Source organism: Perna viridis, chromosome 4, assembly GCF_037379345.1.
Source record: "Perna viridis isolate PV_CMFRI_1.1 ecotype Kerala chromosome 4, ASM3737934v1, whole genome shotgun sequence".
In the NCBI taxonomy this organism is placed as follows: domain Eukaryota; kingdom Metazoa; phylum Mollusca; class Bivalvia; order Mytilida; family Mytilidae; genus Perna; species Perna viridis.
In genome coordinates, this window is record NC_142448.1 from 394,605 (window position 1) to 413,555 (window position 18,951).

Genomic DNA, 18,951 nt, shown 5'->3' on the forward strand with positions numbered 1-18,951 from the left:
TTTTATCAGGAAATTTTTATGCTCAAATTTTATGCCCTATGGAACTTAGAAATTTACCATAAATGCTTGTCATCACATCTTCTCTGGAACTTTCCAACAGAATTTCATAAAAATTGGTATGTAGCAAGAACACTTTATGTTGTGTATGTTATCAGGAAATTTTTATGGGAGTTATGCCCTTTGGACTCAGAAATTTACTGTAAATCATGATGTATCAGCTTCTCATCACAACTCCTCTAAAACTACCCTACAGAATTTCATTAAACTTGGTATGCAGCAAGAGCACCATATGTTGTGTATATTATCATAAAATATTTATTCTCTAATTTTTATGTTCTGTAGTTCCTTTTATCTGTCAATGACACTGTTGTTTTTGTCCCATTTTCCTCAAACTATAAGACATTGATTGGTATAGCTTATTTACATTGGTTATAGTCATAAAAGATGAATATAAAGATGCTATTGTTATTGTTTCAATATGGAAATAAAAAAAATGGGAAATGAGCCGCCCCAATAAAGTGATGGGGAGTTAAACATGATTATAAGCGGTCAACCCCCTAACCTGGGATAGTGGGGGGGAAAATATAACAATAAGGGGAACTATAAAAATCTGTTAACTTGGATATAACTCTTGATATCAATAGAATACAAACATCTTAACAAATAGGACAATAGACAACAAGCTGTATCTAACTGGAAAGAGCAATAGCTCTTTCTAAAAGCACATCAAATAGGATTTAGTGAAAATATATCATAAAATGTCGAAGTAAAAGAAGGTCTTCATCCAAATGCCAAGATAAAAAGTGATAATGTTCAAATAACAAAGGATTCTTTATAGTCAATTCTCATGACATGGTGTCAGTATGCAATGCCTGTATATAAGACTTATCTTTGGTCTCTAGTAAGGGAGACAACTCAGTAAAGCAACACATTATTAATATACATACTGAGTAAGAGGAATAAAAGTTTTTAAGTAAAAGAGGAAATTATAGTGATAAACTAACACTATATATGGCCTTCCTTCCATTTTTCTATGACATTCTAAAATCAACATACTACAATGGATCTTCAGTTCAAACAATACTTTTGTGGAAGGTGTGAATGTCACATACAGTGGTGGTTGTTATTGTTCATATCAGATACTGGTCAGTTGATCATATTCTTCAGACAGCTTTTTACATGACCACAAAAAGTTTGTAGTCTGATAATGGTATAAATATCAATTTGTTGACAGTGTGGTCATTGTCTGTAGACATTTCATGTCCAGACATTATACCAGTAAGTAGAGTATAAGTGTATAGATCTTCATAAAATTGAACTACTAGATGCCATACCATAAATAAAAAGGCTTGGATTGAATTTAGGGGGTCATAACTTAAAACCGTTAAGGAATTAGGGGCCAAGAAACAAGATTTTCTAATGATCAGACAATAAATTAACGGATCTCTTAGACATTGCACCACAAAGTGCAATACCACCAAAGGACAGCTGACATTGATTTTGATGGTTGTGACCTGAACAATTTAGGAATGAGGTGCTAGATTGCTGTTAGAAACAAGCATTTCATGATGTCTCAGCAATAATTTACAGAAAAACTACAAGTGAAATGTTCTCTTAAAAAAATTTGAACCACAATATGCCATGAATACCACTGAAGGAAGGCTGGGATTGATTTTGGAGGTTGTGACTGTTTAGGAAAGAAGGGCCACTTGGATTCTGGTTAAATTCTTATAGTGTGCCCATACTTGCCCAAATGTTTAGAGTCTGATCGTTGTTGTTGTTGCTGTTGTCGCTCATTATTCAAATTCTACATCAATTCATTAATATATTATTATGATAAATAACCAAGAAGTAAAGAGTAATTTTAACGAAGTAAACTTTGCCGGGAAATTCAAATAATACAAAGTGTTTTTTTTTTTAAATCTTATGTGCACTCAGGAACTTACTTTCTTAAGTTGAAATTGAATTTATATTTGAAAATATGTACCTGTAAAATGCATATCAAGAGCCTATCATATAATAACTGTAAACATAACGTGGACTTAAATACCCACAAAAATCACTAATCACGGTAATAAGTACATGTACAATTACATTAGAACAAGAATTTCCAGGCCCCTTTTGAATTAATAAAATCATGATGTTTTAAAAGTTTAATTATTAAAGAAATAAGATAGTTATCTTTACAGCATTAAATTATGTACAATATTATCTTAATATGAAAAAATAAATGAGTATTGCAAATACTTCAAAAATAGTTTGTGACAAAATATATATCACAGTTTTTTGTAAAAATCATGAATCCTTGAATCTATACAACTCATCTCATTGCTCATTACAATAATGATCAGGAACCACAAAAAAGAGATTATACCTATGCACAAAACATAAGAGGGTCATGCACTGATCATTTCTTACCCAAGTAATGCACAAAATGAACATATTTTCCACGAAAAGGGGGTTCAAATTCCCAGAAACACATTCCTGAATTTGACATTGTTATGATGTGTATGAAATAGAAGTAAGCTTAGATTGACTAATATATAAAAAAGGGGATATGTTTTACATTTCAAGAGAAAAAGTTCCACAAAGTGACCACTGTCCAAAATATTTAAAGGTAAAAAGAAGACCCATGAAAACTTTTAAAATAGAAAACAAAATTCATGATAGATTCATGGGAACCATTTTTTTTTCTCAATTCTACAGAGGTATGCTCGATGATGACCTTGTAAAAAGTACATTTTTCTGTAGATACCTTTGTTCCAAGTAAGGTGTCATACTTTAAAGAACATATTGACTGTTAACATGCATTACATCTTTGCCCTGTCATAATTCGGCTGCAACTATTAATGATTAACTCACTTCCCAATCAACTGAAGTTTGATTAATATCCAAAACAGACAATCAAATTATCTATATCATAGAAATAACCATTGTATTTCATGGCAAATTAAAGTACATCATAAGCTACAAACATAATGACAATATGGCACTTACTCCAATACTTTAATGATGCCTTATAATTACAGTTCAGCCAGAATAATCTATACAACAATGTGTAAATCTGTACGCAGAAATATCTACATCTTTTACACCAGAGGAATATATCACAAAAAACACTGTGATGTATCATTGTCCATAGGTTTCATTAAAGGTCAAGGTTTCTGATAAATCTGTTCCCTTCTGAATGTGTTCCATAGTATACATACTTACTCTTTCCCCAAGCACCTAAAAGTTTAATTTACAAAACTTTTATTTAACAAGACTGATAATACGACTGTCAACATACAAATATCTACTACATATGCATAAACAAAAGCAAGTTTAACTGGAACAAGCTCACCAAGAGAATGAGCTTCAAAATGAACTCAAATGTAAAACCTTTAATATGGATTATCACTTTTTGGAGTTTTCCAACAGTAATTGTATTCATTCACGCACATCTACATATGATACTCAAGCTTTCTATAAAATTTCATCCAAATCACTTGAGTGGTTTAGGAGGAGTTGTGTTTACAAGGTTTTAACATGTAAAACCCTAAAGTTGGATTTTTTCCCTTTCAAGTCCACAGACAATATTTATACTCCTTCATGCACAAATTGTTTGAGCCTTATAAATAGCTGACTTTATCATACAAAGTATTGGAGACAAGAAATACAGGTATGTTACTTATAAATTTCACAGTATGATAAAGTTTTGGAGACCAGAAATAGAGGTATGTTACCTATAAATTTCACAGTATGATAAAGTATTGGAGACCAGAAATAGAGGTATGACACCTATAAATTTCACAAAGTACATACTAATGACAACATATACTCCAGAAATAATTGCAAATTTAAAAACACAAACATTCATATCAAATGTTTGTTATATTTGGCCATAACAGGAGGTTTCCATTTCAAATAAGTATATAAATATTGTGCAAAGTTTGAATACTAAGAATTATTGGTTCCATATTTTTTTTAGTTACAGATGACGCAAAGTAATGTACAATCTACAACATAAAGTGACAAAATTGACTAAGTTCCTCAAGCTAAAAATATAAGAGAAATTTTGCATATGTCTCCATAATAGAAGGTACACATCTGCAATATGTATATAAACACTGTGCAAAGTTTGAATTACATTGGTTTTATTACTTTTTGAGTAACAGATCACTCAATTAGGTACCCATTAGTATGACAGGCAGATGGACAGAATCATGTGGATACTAGACCCGCTTTCAATGCTGGTGAAACAGGTAATAAACACATCCATTTCAGTAACAGATATAACAGTTCCTCTTCAGTATTTTTTATGTCTTTTTAAGTAATATACATGTTACCATTATAGACAAGGTGCATTTTACAATGGGAAGCTAGTTAAAACTAATAATTTACCACTTGTTTTTTTATCAAAATATTTGACATAAAGTCACAACCATTGGGATGAGAGTGAGTCACCTCTCTATGAACTATTTCTAAATTATCCTTGCTTTTACCTGTATGTTGATCTGGATTTCTGCCCATCTGTGGTAATGGGCTGTAATTAGAATCTGTTTCAGCCACAGTCTGGTCAGATATCAACTACAAAAAAATTATTAAAAAATCTGCCCATTACAAAAGTCCAGATAAACTGAGAGATGCAATGTATTCAATTAACAAAAGAGAATATAAAGAAGAAAAGATAAATGCCAGAGAGACTGCTGTTGATGTCATACAATTTATTTCTATTTGATAAGTCAACTTATTAAAAGTTCTAGCTTCATCACCATGATCTTATAGACCAATATCATTTGTGTTGTACATTTTCTCCTTTGTGTGTTTTATAAAAGTGTCCCTAATGTTATCATATCAAAAGAAAATTCCACTTCTTTGCATCTTTATTAATACTTTTTTACTAAAAGATATGGTTTAATCTTTATCATGTGTGATAATAGTTGTTTAGTCTTGAATAACTAGTGTACAGTAGACCAGCTAGACTGGGAGACCACATAGGACCTCTTATATGGCCTCCCAGTCTAGCTGGTCTATTGGACACACATAGGACCTCCTATATGGCCTCCCAGTCTAAGTGGTCTATTGGACACACATAGGACCTTCTATGTGGCCTCCCAGTCTAGCTGGTCTATTGGACACACAAAGGACCTCCTATGTGGCCTCCCAGTCTAGCTGGTCTATTGGACACACATAGGACCTTCTATGTGGCCTCCCAGTCTAGCTGGTCTACTGGACACACATAGGACCTCCTATATGGCATCCCAGTCTAGCTGTTCTATTGGACACACATAGGACCTTCTATGTGGCCTCCCAGTCTAGCTGGTCTATTGGACACACATAGGACCTCCTATGTGGCCTCCCAGTCTAGCTGGTCTATTGGACACACATAGGACCTTCTATGTGGCCTCCCAGTCTAGCTGGTCTACTGGACACACATAGGACCTCCTATATGGCATCCCAGTCTAGCTGTTCTATTGGACACACATAGGACCTTCTATATGGCCTCCCAGTCTAGCTGGTCTACTGGACACACATAGGACCTCCTATATGGCCTCCAAGTCTAGCTAGTCTATTGGACACACGTAGGACCTACTATATGGCCCCCTAATCTAGCTGGTCTTCTGGACACACATATGACCTCAAAGTCTAGCTGGTCTATATGTATCTAGAGGAATATAAAATACATTGTTAACACGTAGAGGTGTTTTATTTAATATCATTGTGTTACCTGGTCATCCTCAGCTTTTATGACTTTCATAAAGGCACCTTTCTGTTTGGCAACAGTCAATTCACCTTGTTTTACTGGAGATGAATCCAGAAATTTCAATTTTGGCAATTTGAACAACACATAATACCTAAAAAGACAAAAATGCTTTCTTCAATCAAATATATCAGTCCACATTAAGGGGAAATAAGTTTCTTTCCTGTGTAAATGTTGATACCACTCACAATATATACCAATAGAGTGAGACTACCCAAGCCTTAGGCATTATTAATGTTTAGGTAATACAGCGTACTACTACACCAAAACATTTAAGTGTTGTTAATATTTCACAATTTATATCATTAGATAAATAGTATTTAATTATCATCTTATCAATATCAGGTTGTGCCAAGTGATCACTTCTAGTCCAATGACAGTATATTACAATATATTACCTTATGGTCATTTATTTTGGTGGATGTAAAATTTGGCGATTTTGACAAAAAAAGAAAAAAAATTGCCTTTTTAATTTTGGTGGATATGTGGTGCTTAAAATGCTTAAGTCGGGTATAAGTATTTTGCTGAATTTATTTTGGTCATTTTAGACAGACTGCTAAAATACATAAAAAATAGCACCCCATTAAAATAACCAACTAAATAATATTTATATAGCAAGACTTATAAATTTAAAAAAAATAGATATCACTAACAGGGGCAGAAAAAAGAAAAAAATTCAATGGTCAAGTGAACCTAAAACTGAACTGGCTTAGAGTGAAGTTTACTTATCTTTATGATATGTTAAACATGAACCTAGGAGGCCCATTATATATTAAACATGAACCTAGGTGGCCCATTATATATTAAACAGAACCTAGGTGGCCCATTATATATTAAACAGAACCTAGGTGGCCCATTATATATTAAACATGAACCTAGGTGGCCCATTATATATTAAACAGAACCTAGGTGGCCCATTATATATTAAACATGAACCTAGGTGGCCCATTATATATTAAACAGAACCTAGGTGGCCCATTATATATTAAACATGAACCTAGGTGGCCCATTATATATTAAACAGAACCTAGGTGGCCCATTATATATTAAATCCCTAATTGACTTAAACTTGCTAGTACTGAAATCTACTTACTACAAACTAACAGAAGAATGCATTTTTTTAACCCTGCCATAAAGGGACCAAGCATAGTATCTATGAAATACCATCATACCTAAACTGTAGGCTATCACAATTGGCGTTTATTACTTTTCTTATAAAATATAAATCAAAGAAGAAAACAGTTCACCAGTTCATGAAGGGCTCTTACGCAGCTGTCATTGAATGTTTTGTAATCTTTCCCTTTACTGGATTTATTGTTATGAATAGATGATAATTCATTTACCTGTATCTTTGGTAATCTTCTTCATCATTGTCAGGACTAGACAGCTGATTAGGACATGCTGTGTTACCCAGTAAACTCAGGTATGTCAAAGCAGGTAAATTTTCTGCCAGATTGTCCAGCAAGTTGTATAAATCTGTCAGCTATTTTGTGTTAAGGGATTTTAGACAGGACATTAAAATTTGATATTATAATCTTAAACATATAATGTTTGTAATAAAGCACAAAAAAACACTAACACATAAACAGAAGCCTGAGCTTGAAATCTTTTTTTCAGTTTTAATTTTCATTTAAGTTTGTGAGATCCCTTTTATTAACAGGGTCTTGCTCCCACTATTAGCTGCCTGGATAGTATATAGCACAAAAAGGGTGATAACAGGAACATTTTTACATTTTAACTCCATATTTCCACAATCACTTGGACCCAAAGTGAAACCGCAACCTTGACATCACTTGATAAACTGGATTTCCTCGGAACTTATCAAGTTGTTAGTGATAGCACTAGGGATAAAAATGTTTCCTGCTTTCTATATTCTGTCTAGCAAAGTCATAGTCACAATAGTTTCACTTTCAGTCCAAGCAACTGTAGAAATATGGAGTCTGACTGTACAAATCCTTGTTTAGATTTAATCAGAAGTATTTGGTGTTGATACCTGTTTATTTATTAGATTAATCTTTTGTTAAGTGGTTGCAGAGCAGTAAATAGGAAAATATTTAATTTTATTGGGGAAAAAATGAGTTGAAGCAAGGTACCTCAAATCTAGGGTCACCCTTCTCGTGTTATATATTAGTCAGGCTGCATATTTGGTAGTGGTAGCAAGCCTCTGTATTTCATTATCAAAATTTGTTTTCATTATATTATAATAAATTTATAAGTTGATTGGTGTATTTTGCATACCAGTATCAGATAACTTTTTGAACTTTTTTGGGAAGACATTTGTAATTTTAGCAATGAAACCTACCAGGTAGCAGAAACAATAACTCAATATCATTGAGATGAAATCCATCAATGTAAGTTTAAAAAACACAATAGATAAAGCCCCGACATGAATCTGTCATGCATTACGCCAAAAGACAAAAAAGTCACAGCCTGGACACTCTTACAGTTGAAAGGTCAGAGGTGATTGGACAGACAGACTGATTACTGAAGGGGTCCACTAATTTCAAAGCAGGGTCCTAATAACCTTCAGTCACATATAACAATAAAGAATTTCAATTTCAATCTCAATTTTTGTTAAGGATACTCTATTTTTATTCAAAGTCAATGTGTGTAAATTTTCTAAGTGAGGAAATATCACATCATCTCCAAGAATGTTATTGTCTAATACAAGTTCCTCTAAATTATGAAATTTCTCTAAACCAGATAAAGACCTGAAAAAGAAATATTATAAAATATAAATTGATTGATGAAGTTTAATATATTACTGGTACAATAAATGGCTTACATTTTATGTTTTGATATTAGACCAAAAAGACAGTTAAAAAGTTAAAGCCTCATTTCCCATCATGGTATTGTAATTTTGACAGCTTGATTACTGTCAATATGGAGAATAAATTTTCATACCAACTTTTCTAAGTTGAAAGAGTAATACATGTACATGTATTACTAAAGTTATATAGAAAACAGTCCTCATAACAGAAAAAATGTATGAAAATAATAGAGAAAGGGTATGCACCAAAATAACAAGCATTCTGACAGTATTGCTGATGCAATACAGTGTCCACTTTCAGCCTTTGAACTCATTGCCTTTATGAGACTTTTTTTTATATATGTGAACTAACAATGGATGGTGTTATTTTTTATCAACCAAGAGAAAATTCCATCAAAATCAAACCTGAGCTTCATTTTACAGTAGATAATAACATTTTTGCATTACAGAAAGCTGCATAAAGACATTCTCTTTCTATCACCTAGAAAGTTGGAAAAAACTTCTTTATTATGAATTAAAGGGCAGATAACTCTAGAATGACAGCAGCAATTTGCATCAAAATGATGAAACATAAAATTTTATGTAATTTTCTATGTCAAAGGGCCATAAGTTCCATATAAACCATTTTGCCGCAATAATATTTAAATTTAATTTGTAACTTGTCATGACAAGACTAGCTAATAAATATAAAAATCAATTGGATGAGGCATTACAAAGAAAAGTTTGGAAAACATAAAATTTTATGAAATTTTCTATGTCCAAGGGACACAACTTCTGTAAAAATCATTCAACCGAAATATCATTCAAACTCAACTTGTAACTTGTCATGATAAGACTATATACAAAATATGAAATCAATTGGATGAGGCATTACAAAAAAAAGTCAGGAAAACATAAAATTTCATGAAATTTTCTAAGTCCAAGGGCCATAACTTCTGTAAAAATCGTTCAAGCGTAACGTCATTCAAACTTTACTTGTCATGATAAGACTATATAACAAATATGAAGTCAATTGGATGAGGCATTACAAAAAAAAGTTCGGAAAACCAAGTGTGACTGACGGACTGACAGACTGACTGACAGACGGACAGACGGAGTGCAAACCATTCATCAATAAAACAAGAAAAAATAAGAGCAAAGCTCACTACAGGTGACACCCCTGCTCTCCCAGAAACATTTAGGAAATCCTGAAATGCTTAAAATAGGAGATGCACAAAGTCAAAGGAGAAAATTAAGTGCAAGTTTAATCAGCTCCAATTCAGCAGTTTCTTAGAAAATGGTCCCCCTTGTAACAAATGACCAAGTCCATGTTTTGCACCAGGAAACCCCAAAAAGTCATTCAGGTGGAAATGCAAAATAGGTGCATGATGGTATCAACTAATGAAAAATGTGTTCAATTCCATTCAGCTGTTTCAGAAGAGTTGTAAATAGAAACTGTGATGAACAGCATAATCACTATATACCTCATGGTTTTAATTGGGGATCTAATAAATATGCAGTAATGATAATTTAAGGAAGTAAAATTTCCTAAAATACTATCTTTCTTACCTCAGTTGATTAAAGCTCAGATCAAATCTCTTTGTAGCTGATGAATATTTTTCTACCAAATACTCTGGAATTTGTTCCTCATTTTGTCCGATATAAGAAAGCTAAATATAAGAAATGACTTGCTGTTACAACCAAGTAAAAATAATTTTGAAAACTGTTCTTAAATCAATGGTAACTGCACCTTGCTGCCAGTTTTTAGTAAACATTTTCTTTGTGATATCTGAGTATTTCTTTTGGTATTAGTAGTGTAATGGGAGAGTATGACTTACCTCACAAAATTGTATTGATCCTAGCACTTCGAATTCTAGACCACTCAGGGACAAATCAATTCAAATAAAAAATTACGAGACTGTCCATTTACAAACCAAGCAGTTCCTAAGATATGAATGGCACATGGTAAGTTTCATCCCATGGATTTTTTTGTTCCAATGTTATGTTCATATCATACATCCATTAATACAGAGATTTTTTTTAAGATAGACAATGGATGGCTCAGAAAATTATTTTACAATTCCCTAAGAAAGCAACCAAATTTTGCACAAAATGAGAGAGTTATCTCCCCTTTTCAATGAATTTCAATGCTTTTTTGTAGTTTATTTCTCTTTAACTGTTGCAGTAAAAACAACATTCAACTTTGAGAAAGGATGCATTTGCATATGAAATAAATGAAAATTTTTTGAAAACAAAATTTGTCAAGTGCCACCCACTGCTTGGCTTTAGTGTAGACACCCACTTAATCCTTAAGCAAAGTATATTAACTAGGTATTTAATAAAAATATCACAACCTACTACAGCACAGGTAGGCTCTGCCACAGTGTTTTTTTGTTTCTTTTGCATTGCATTGTCTTTGTCTATTGACTCGCATTGTCTTTGTCCATTGACTCACATTGTCTTTGTCCATTTACACTCAAGTGTAAGTTCTTGATTAATTCAAGTCTGTTTGCCTTGTATCTTGTTTGCTCTAGTACCTGTTTGCCCAAGTACTAGTTTGCCCTGGTATCTGTTTGCCCTGTAGCTTGTTTGCCTTATTACCTGTTTGCCTCGTAGCTTGTTTGCCCTGGTACCTGTTTGCCCTGTAGCTTGTTTGCCCTAGTACCTATTTGCCCTGAGTTTGTTCACCTTATATAGTCTGTGATTCAAGTAAAATATCTTATCCATTTATAAATGTGGCAACAAGAAAGAGATATACAAATGTACAAGTATATTTTTGTTGTTGCATTGGTAAGGGTAATCAAGGGAACTAAGATTCTAGTGGAAATCAATAGAATGCAATCCAGGGACAAAGACCAGACAGGGAAAACAGACACACAACAAAGAACATAAAATAACCAAAATAATATCTGCAGAGAAACAAAAGTAAATAAGCAACTCAGACTCCACTAAAAGCATAGTATGCTGTCAGTTACCATGAATATCCATCAGCTGAATACTAGGGTAAATGCGAGCACTTATTACTTTTACATGCATATTTACATTATAATTCTATAACGTATACATATTCATTCATATACATTTGTATGATACAATGATAAAATAGTTCTATCTTCAAAAAATGAAAATCTGTTGTCTGAAAATAATTTGTTTGTTAACTTATTGTCACGACATAGTATAAACACATTTTAATGAAGGATTTATAGGGATAGAGCATCAGTGACGTACTACATAAGTAGATTATCAGTCAAACCATGAAAACAGTCCTTTCTTTTAAAATTCTCAACAACTAGTATGAATAATAGAGTACTGTAAAGGATTCAACTAGCCCAAAACAAGAAAAGTACACATAATTTCATTAGCCCTGGGCTTCGGGCTAGTGGCTAAAGGCAAACACTGTGAAAAGCTCAAAATCTTTCTGTCTGAAGTGACATATGCAGTTAGGATGTGATTGTTTGAACTTTTAACATGGATCATGTGTAATAGGAAGTCCTGCATTTTCCTGTTGGTCGAGACATCAGCTATATAACAACAAAATGGTGAATCATCAATAAATTTAAATGTAAATTGAGTACAAATAGCTCTGTCCCTAAAGAAAGCCAAAAATCATTTTAATTCACTGGCACCAGGGACTTTACCACTACCTGCTGACTCTTTATGCAGCATCAGACATGCCATAAAATTTTTTTAAACATTTTCGATATTATCTTTTTTTTCACTTTTTTCTTAAATCTTACCAAGTAAAACAAAAACTTTATAAAAATATGTATAGTGCAAACATACTCCAAGGGCAATTGGTTGATTGACTGATTTTTGGGGATTAATGCCTGAGCAGCAATATTTCAGCTATATTCAGGCGATGAACATGAAGTGGATGATAAAATGAACATGAAATGATGACGAAATGAAAAATGGGATGGGACACAATATAATTTTAATGGGGTCGACAAATTTTGATTGCCACTGGAAATAGGGAGAGGTAGGTAGGGTTGGGCAATTTAGCCTCCTGTGGCAGAGCCCTATGGTCCTTACTCCGGGAAAATACAACAGTAGGGTTCTTAAACGTGTGAGGAACATGGCATCTTTCCCAACACAGTGCACCACTATGGTTTGCGGTCAGGTTTTCCGTATTATAGCCTGAGAACCCCAGCATGTAACATGCCAGGGGTACCCCATTCCACCACTTGGGGCACACAACCCAGTTGATCTGTGGGTAGAGTGCCATAGCCCCCGGCTAGGGTTCTGAGCACTATTTAGTCGCCTTTTATGACAAGCTTAGTGCTGCTGCGGGCCTATTCTTTTGACATCCGGACCTGCACAGGGCCCAAGGGCAATTGGACCCAGAGAGAACAGACTCAAGGTGAACATATTTTTTAAGATGAATGGACCTGATATCCTACTTAATAAGTATATATTGACATATTTTATGTACATTTTTAAGTCGCTAATATTGTTCGTAACTTCTGGTACTTGTAATTTGAGTACTTAATATTTGCATATAATTTGCATAAATATATAGTCATAAGCCACATAATGCTGCAGATCTTCGCCATGTTTACCGCCATAGGGTCATAGTTCTAGCTTCATATGAGATAAAAATGTACTTCTAAAGTATCATACATGTGTTTTCTATGCATGTTTCTTGCATAGGACCGGAAGTTTACATGAAATAATTGGTTAGCATTGAACATTAACCAGTTTCAGATTTAGGCACAGGAGCTTGTAATAAGACTATATAGGTCATTGTACATTAACATGGCCCCGATATTTATGAATATTTGTGGTTGCGTGTTATTTTATTATTTGTATTGTGAATTGCATATTGCTTCAATTAAAGTTCAGAGTCTTAATATAACATTTGTGTAATTGTGGTGAATGAGATTTTTAACTGTATGAGTACAAATCAATTGTTACGGTGATTTAAAGGTTTCATTTACTCACAACCAATTATCTTGTTATACAGGTATAATTAGCCAAATGTGAGGTATCCTAAGACGAATTTAGCCTTTTGCACCTTGATGCAAGGTAAGCTAGGTTGCTGTCGTTTTAACTATTTTTGTCATTTTGTTTTGCTTTAATATTGACCCTTGTCTAATATTGTATGTAATATATCTTTTGGTTTAGTAATTTACTGATATTGCGGAGTTTTTCATTTCTATTGCGATTTTAAATGAAGTAGCTTCCAATCAAATTTTTATTCTTACTTTGATAATATTTCACACATGTAGACAATGTACGAGTTACGAATAGTCAGGAACATATAGAACATGTAAGCATACACACTTTGTTTTATTTGAGCTAATTAGGATCACTTCACTATACGAAACACAATTTGTATACATAGCTATTAATGGAATGTAGATATTTGACATATGGTTACCAGATATCTTATGATAGTACTTATTTTTATAGGTTTTTTTTTCGGAAAAAATATTGTGAATGATTCTGCTATATATTGCTGTCTTATGAATAAAAGCTCTGAACCTTAGTGTTTGATTGATCAGCCCTCAGATGAAGTGCTGCTACATATTCATTGCCAGTTGCTTAATCTGGTTCCTAATCTGGTTCCCTAGTCAATAACATAAACGATCCAAAGATCGCTACTACGTACCTCTTTTAAGACATATCAAACAATTGCCTATTCTTGGTTTTTTTTTTTGCTTTTATGAGAACAGAAAGTTTACATTAAAAGACAAAATGATCGGATAGCATTGAATTTATGTTATTTTACCCAGTTTGTGCTTCAAACACAGGCTTCCGTTACAACTGACTATTTATGGGTCATAAATATATTATCAGGACCCGATATCTATGTCAATTTATGTATAATTTTCATTAAGTATTATCATACATCATACCCATCATGACGTATTACTGACTTCTTATATTGTCGTATGCATATCACTAACATTGCATGTTTGGCACGAAATGAATTGTGCACATAGCTCAACTGGGCATTCTATATTTCATTAACTGCCAGATAGTCTAACCTAGCTGACGCCATAATGCTGAAGCAATATATTTACAGGTAGAGTGAATTTGCATTGTTTTTCTAAAGTTTACTGAAAGTCTTTTGTCTCAGCCCAAGTGCCCTGTGACATCTATATAGAGCCATTGAAAGTTGTTTAATCTTGTTCCAGGTGATTGAAAACTTTCGGGACAACACAGTTATGAAAGAGTACACAATCACATCAAGGGAACCAAGGTTTTAGCGGAAGTCACCTGATTTTAGAGCATATCACATTTGTGCCATTTCGGTTGTTGAAAGAAAGAATATCAGTGACAGAGAATATTTGATGATTAGCGACTTTGAAGACTTCAGTCTATGATTATTAATAGATCCTTTTGTGCTAACTGTAGAATATTTGATGAGCATTCTCACCAAATTACCACAAAAGGGTCTATAGCACAGTCCCTGCATTACCCACAGGCATAACCTACGCTACTGTCATGACTGTACACTTGTGTCCTATAATAAATAAAATAAAGATATATCATGGTTCAGAAACATTCCTCATTACATTTCTTAAAAGTATGACTTCCAAAAACAAACTGACAAACCTGTCCATCTTGGAATTGCTCATTTGTTTCATTTTCATCTGCTTTCTCTTCGTCTGCCATTTTTACAATCACGTGACATATCACAAACCGGAACACTCCGGTATTGTACTACAATTAGTTTTGCAAACGATCAAAACAATATGGCGGATTTGAAAAATTCTGAAATTTTAGAAAACCATGACTTTGATTGTCAGATTCCTTTACGCAGGTTATCGAATGGTGAAATTTTGAGTAGCATGTCTTCAAACGAAGCCAATGGCGACAAAAATGGCAACGCCGATGGAGATATCCCTGACCTAGGTGACCATTACCTTGTCAGAAGATCAGATGGAACTTGGCGTGAGTATTTGAAATAAATAAGCCCAGTGTTGAGGATTTGTTCTTCAAACGTAAATGAGTATGCGTTAAGTGTTCAAATCAATTATCTGTCAAATACAAATTAGCGACCATAATGGCAGTAAATAAATAAGCAGTGTCTGCTCGTCCACATATTCGTGGACAGGGAGCTTATCAAGGCTAATCATTTACACATCCAGTTTGAGTCAATTAGAATTACACACGGAATCATGACGGAAACGGTTAATTTACATTAGTAATGTGGAAATTGTAAGAAATTCTTATTCTACAAATATATACAAAATGATACAAATACAATTCAAATCATAACTGATGTAACAAATAACGTTTAAAATTCATTCATAATACATATTTAACAAACTTGAAAGACTATTTTAAACAAAGTTTGCACATCAAGTTTCTCCTTACCATGTGAGACATATCCATCCACACTGGTCCTTTAGAACATTCCATGTGTTTTTTGACATGTGGGATATTTATATTTTTTTGGCCAAGATTCTTTTTTTTTTAAACCCTTATACTGTCAGCAGGTCAATATGGGCTGATTTACGTTACTTTTCACTGCCGAAGGGCCAATCATGATGTTGTTTGCCAGTGGCCAATTTTCAAAAGATGTGTATTTGTTTTGATGAATGTATCTTGATTTCAAAGACAATAATGTTGGTTTAAATTTATTTGTCCATGTGTTTTAATGAAGTAATAGTAAAACTTTAATGGTTGACATATTTCATACATGTAGTCAACATGCATGTAAACAAGACATTCATCTTTTGTTATTATTCAGTGTCAAAATATTTTGGCGAACAGCATTGTACAAAGTCAAATATTCTGCCTTTCTTTTTCTTTCTTCGACTGTCTTTTCATGTGTTTTTAACCCTTACTATGCCAAAGAGCCTATAAATAGGCTTTTCTTACTCACATATTTTGCTGAGCCTACATTGTGTATATATAGGCTTAGCAACTGTTGTCTACACATTCAGCAAATCGATTGTTCTACAATAATGACATTGACATCACAGTTCTGAACATGATGATGTGTGGGATGCTTCACAGGGTAGACTGTCCATATTATAACAATGCCAAAAAAATTCCTTGCAAATTTTGTTTTTATTTCTACTCATCATTATCTATTGGTCAAATATTCACATTTCATTTACTTCTCTTTGGTTTTACCTTCAGTGCAATCTACTTAAATCAACATGTATTCTTCCTGTATTTCATTCAGGGAAAAATAGAAAAAAATTGTGTAAAAGAAATAACAAAAAAAAAGAAGCAAAACAGAAAAAAATTATGATAAATTTTAAACTATATAAAGTAAAAAACATAATTTCAACGATACATGATGTACATGTGTCTATTATTGATAAAATCGCAAATATTGCACAATGATTTCTCTCAAAGTTGACATTGATTACACGGAACATTTTGTCAGCGGAACATATGATTATGAAAATTAATTTTCTCACATGTACTAGCGCCAAGTATTCACTAATTGGGGAAAAGAGAACATTGGCATGAAGGTTTTTTATTTCCTAGAGGTTTTACAAATTTTTTTAGGATTCCTTTCAATGTCCCGAATAAAATAATTAGGTTGTTAATCAGTATAGTACAAACATTTTTACTTTTTGTTTTTTAAACTGTACTTATTTAAGGAGAATGGATATGAAATTCAACTTACTTCTTCTAAGATGTTTTAAGTAGCCCTTCAGCTAAGGATCATGCAAAATGTGATTCATGGGTAAAAAGCCTACATATTTTTATTTTTGATATTTTGTTTGAAATGTCATAATAAACAGAAATAAACATGTGGTTTTTCATATAACCCGTGCTCTTAGGAGATAAAAATTATATAGAATGCACTGTAGATTTCAAAATTAAGGGAGATAACTCTGTAAATGGAGCTCTAATACAATAGAATCTACTGTATTTTCAATGTCGATTATCTTCTAAGAGCAGGCAGATTTGAATGAATAATTAAACATTTCATAGTATAGACCCATAAAACAACTTAATTACAAAAATAAAAATATGTAGCCTTTTTTGGGGTGTATCACATTTTTCAGATTTTGCATGATTCTTACTAAGACAGCTATTTAATAGCTTATTATATCCTTTTCAAATAAGTATCAGCGTAGATATAGCAGCTTGTAAAATCTTTTTGTGTGCAAACTATGGGCTTAAGTATTAAAAAGGTTTAATGTGGTAAATAAGATGTATTTAGAAAATCGACAAGTTGAAAACTCTTCTTGTGAAATGTCTAATTATATTCTTTTTACATTTTTTTTTACTTTTTTTTTCTTTCCTATTTCGTAAGTACGTCAATGCGTATATGTACTAAGTTGACAACTTGACAGTATAAAATATAGTCAAAAACATCCAAATGATAAATAGTTTATGTCTATTTCTTTCTGCGTTCAATCACCCCACCGTTGTGTCTTTTCTTGTGACGCTAGGTTATTGTCGACGTCATAAGCAGGACAGTTGAATTTGAATCTTCTAATTTTCCTTGGCAAAATAAAGAAAAAGCCTTGGCACTCAAAGAGTTAAATTTATCGAAAACTTTTCCATTTTCGAATATTTCCTCCCATTGAATTTTTTCATATACTTTACAGTAACAAAATAAGTACTCCATTTCTGAACTCATATTTTAATAATAAAATTATACTTCAACAGATTCATCATTATGAAACAAGAAAATGTTTATCATTTGCCTCTTGTTCATTTTCATTTTGACAATAAACAATTAATTTGCAAAGTAACATATCTTAAATTTTTTTTTAATACTAATATGAGATCGGGACCGTCCCATAAAATCAGAAATTAAAATGGCAGATCGTAAACAATGCTTTACAAGTCAATAAAATTGTGCATATCATGCCAAAATTCACTTGACATATTCAAGCTAAACTTCTTTAAATGTAGGGAATATATTTTTAATGTATGATGTTAAGAGATGTTTTACTAAATAACCTTTTGGCTGGTTAACTTTCCTTGGAACTCGTCAATGAAATGATGGTCACCAAATTGATGTGTATAAGCTAATGAGAACTCAACAAAGTACACATCTACTCGTATTTGGCAAGCTGGCAAGAGGTGGTTTCTCATTCTAGAATTTTGAAAATTTCTGGCAGTGAAAGGGTTAAACATCTGGTAAAGATGATGCATCGACTTTGGCACCGGTCATCATAACTTCTGTGACTTGTTCTCTGCGTGACCAACAAAATCCGTCCATTTTCAAGCACAGGGGCTTGCTCCCACTATCAAATATGCAGTCAAACTAGTATATAACACAAATAGAAAACTGTTCAGTTTATTAAATGTGAATACAGTTTGTACATTGTCATTTGCAGATAATGTACAGTTTGATGCAAACCGTATGTGTGGACAATTAGCCTGAAGAGGCTCTCTGTCCACGAATGCATGGATGGGGAGTCACCGCCAAAAAATTAATAAGTAAATTGTTAATCAATAATTTTCACACTTTATGGGTGCTTAAGACTATCATAAATCATTAACAAGTGACAATATTAATAAATATACA

General features: G+C 32.9%; 2 protein-coding genes across 2 annotated transcripts in view; one reads left to right on the forward strand and one right to left on the reverse strand.

Moving 5' to 3' along the window:
• Positions 1-2,140: 2,140 nt before the first annotated feature.
• Positions 2,141-15,205, reverse strand: LOC148618347 (leucine-rich melanocyte differentiation-associated protein-like). The gene is made up of 7 exons (XM_088577138.1): positions 15,054-15,205; positions 10,062-10,162; positions 8,328-8,454; positions 7,087-7,226; positions 5,711-5,837; positions 4,485-4,569; positions 2,141-3,228 (listed from the first exon to the last, which is right to left on the reverse strand). The coding sequence occupies exons 1-7, from the start codon at positions 15,111-15,113 to the stop codon at positions 3,149-3,151; spliced, it is 720 nt and encodes a 239-aa protein (XP_088433264.1). The 5' UTR covers positions 15,114-15,205; the 3' UTR covers positions 2,141-3,148.
• Positions 15,154-18,951, forward strand: part of LOC148618348 (histone acetyltransferase KAT8-like) — a 46,857-nt gene continuing 43,059 nt past the window's right edge. The window contains exon 1 of the mRNA XM_088577137.1: positions 15,154-15,392. Coding sequence (XP_088433263.1) covers positions 15,194-15,392 — 199 coding nt within the window. The 5' untranslated portion in view covers positions 15,154-15,193. The remainder of the gene's footprint in view (positions 15,393-18,951) is intronic.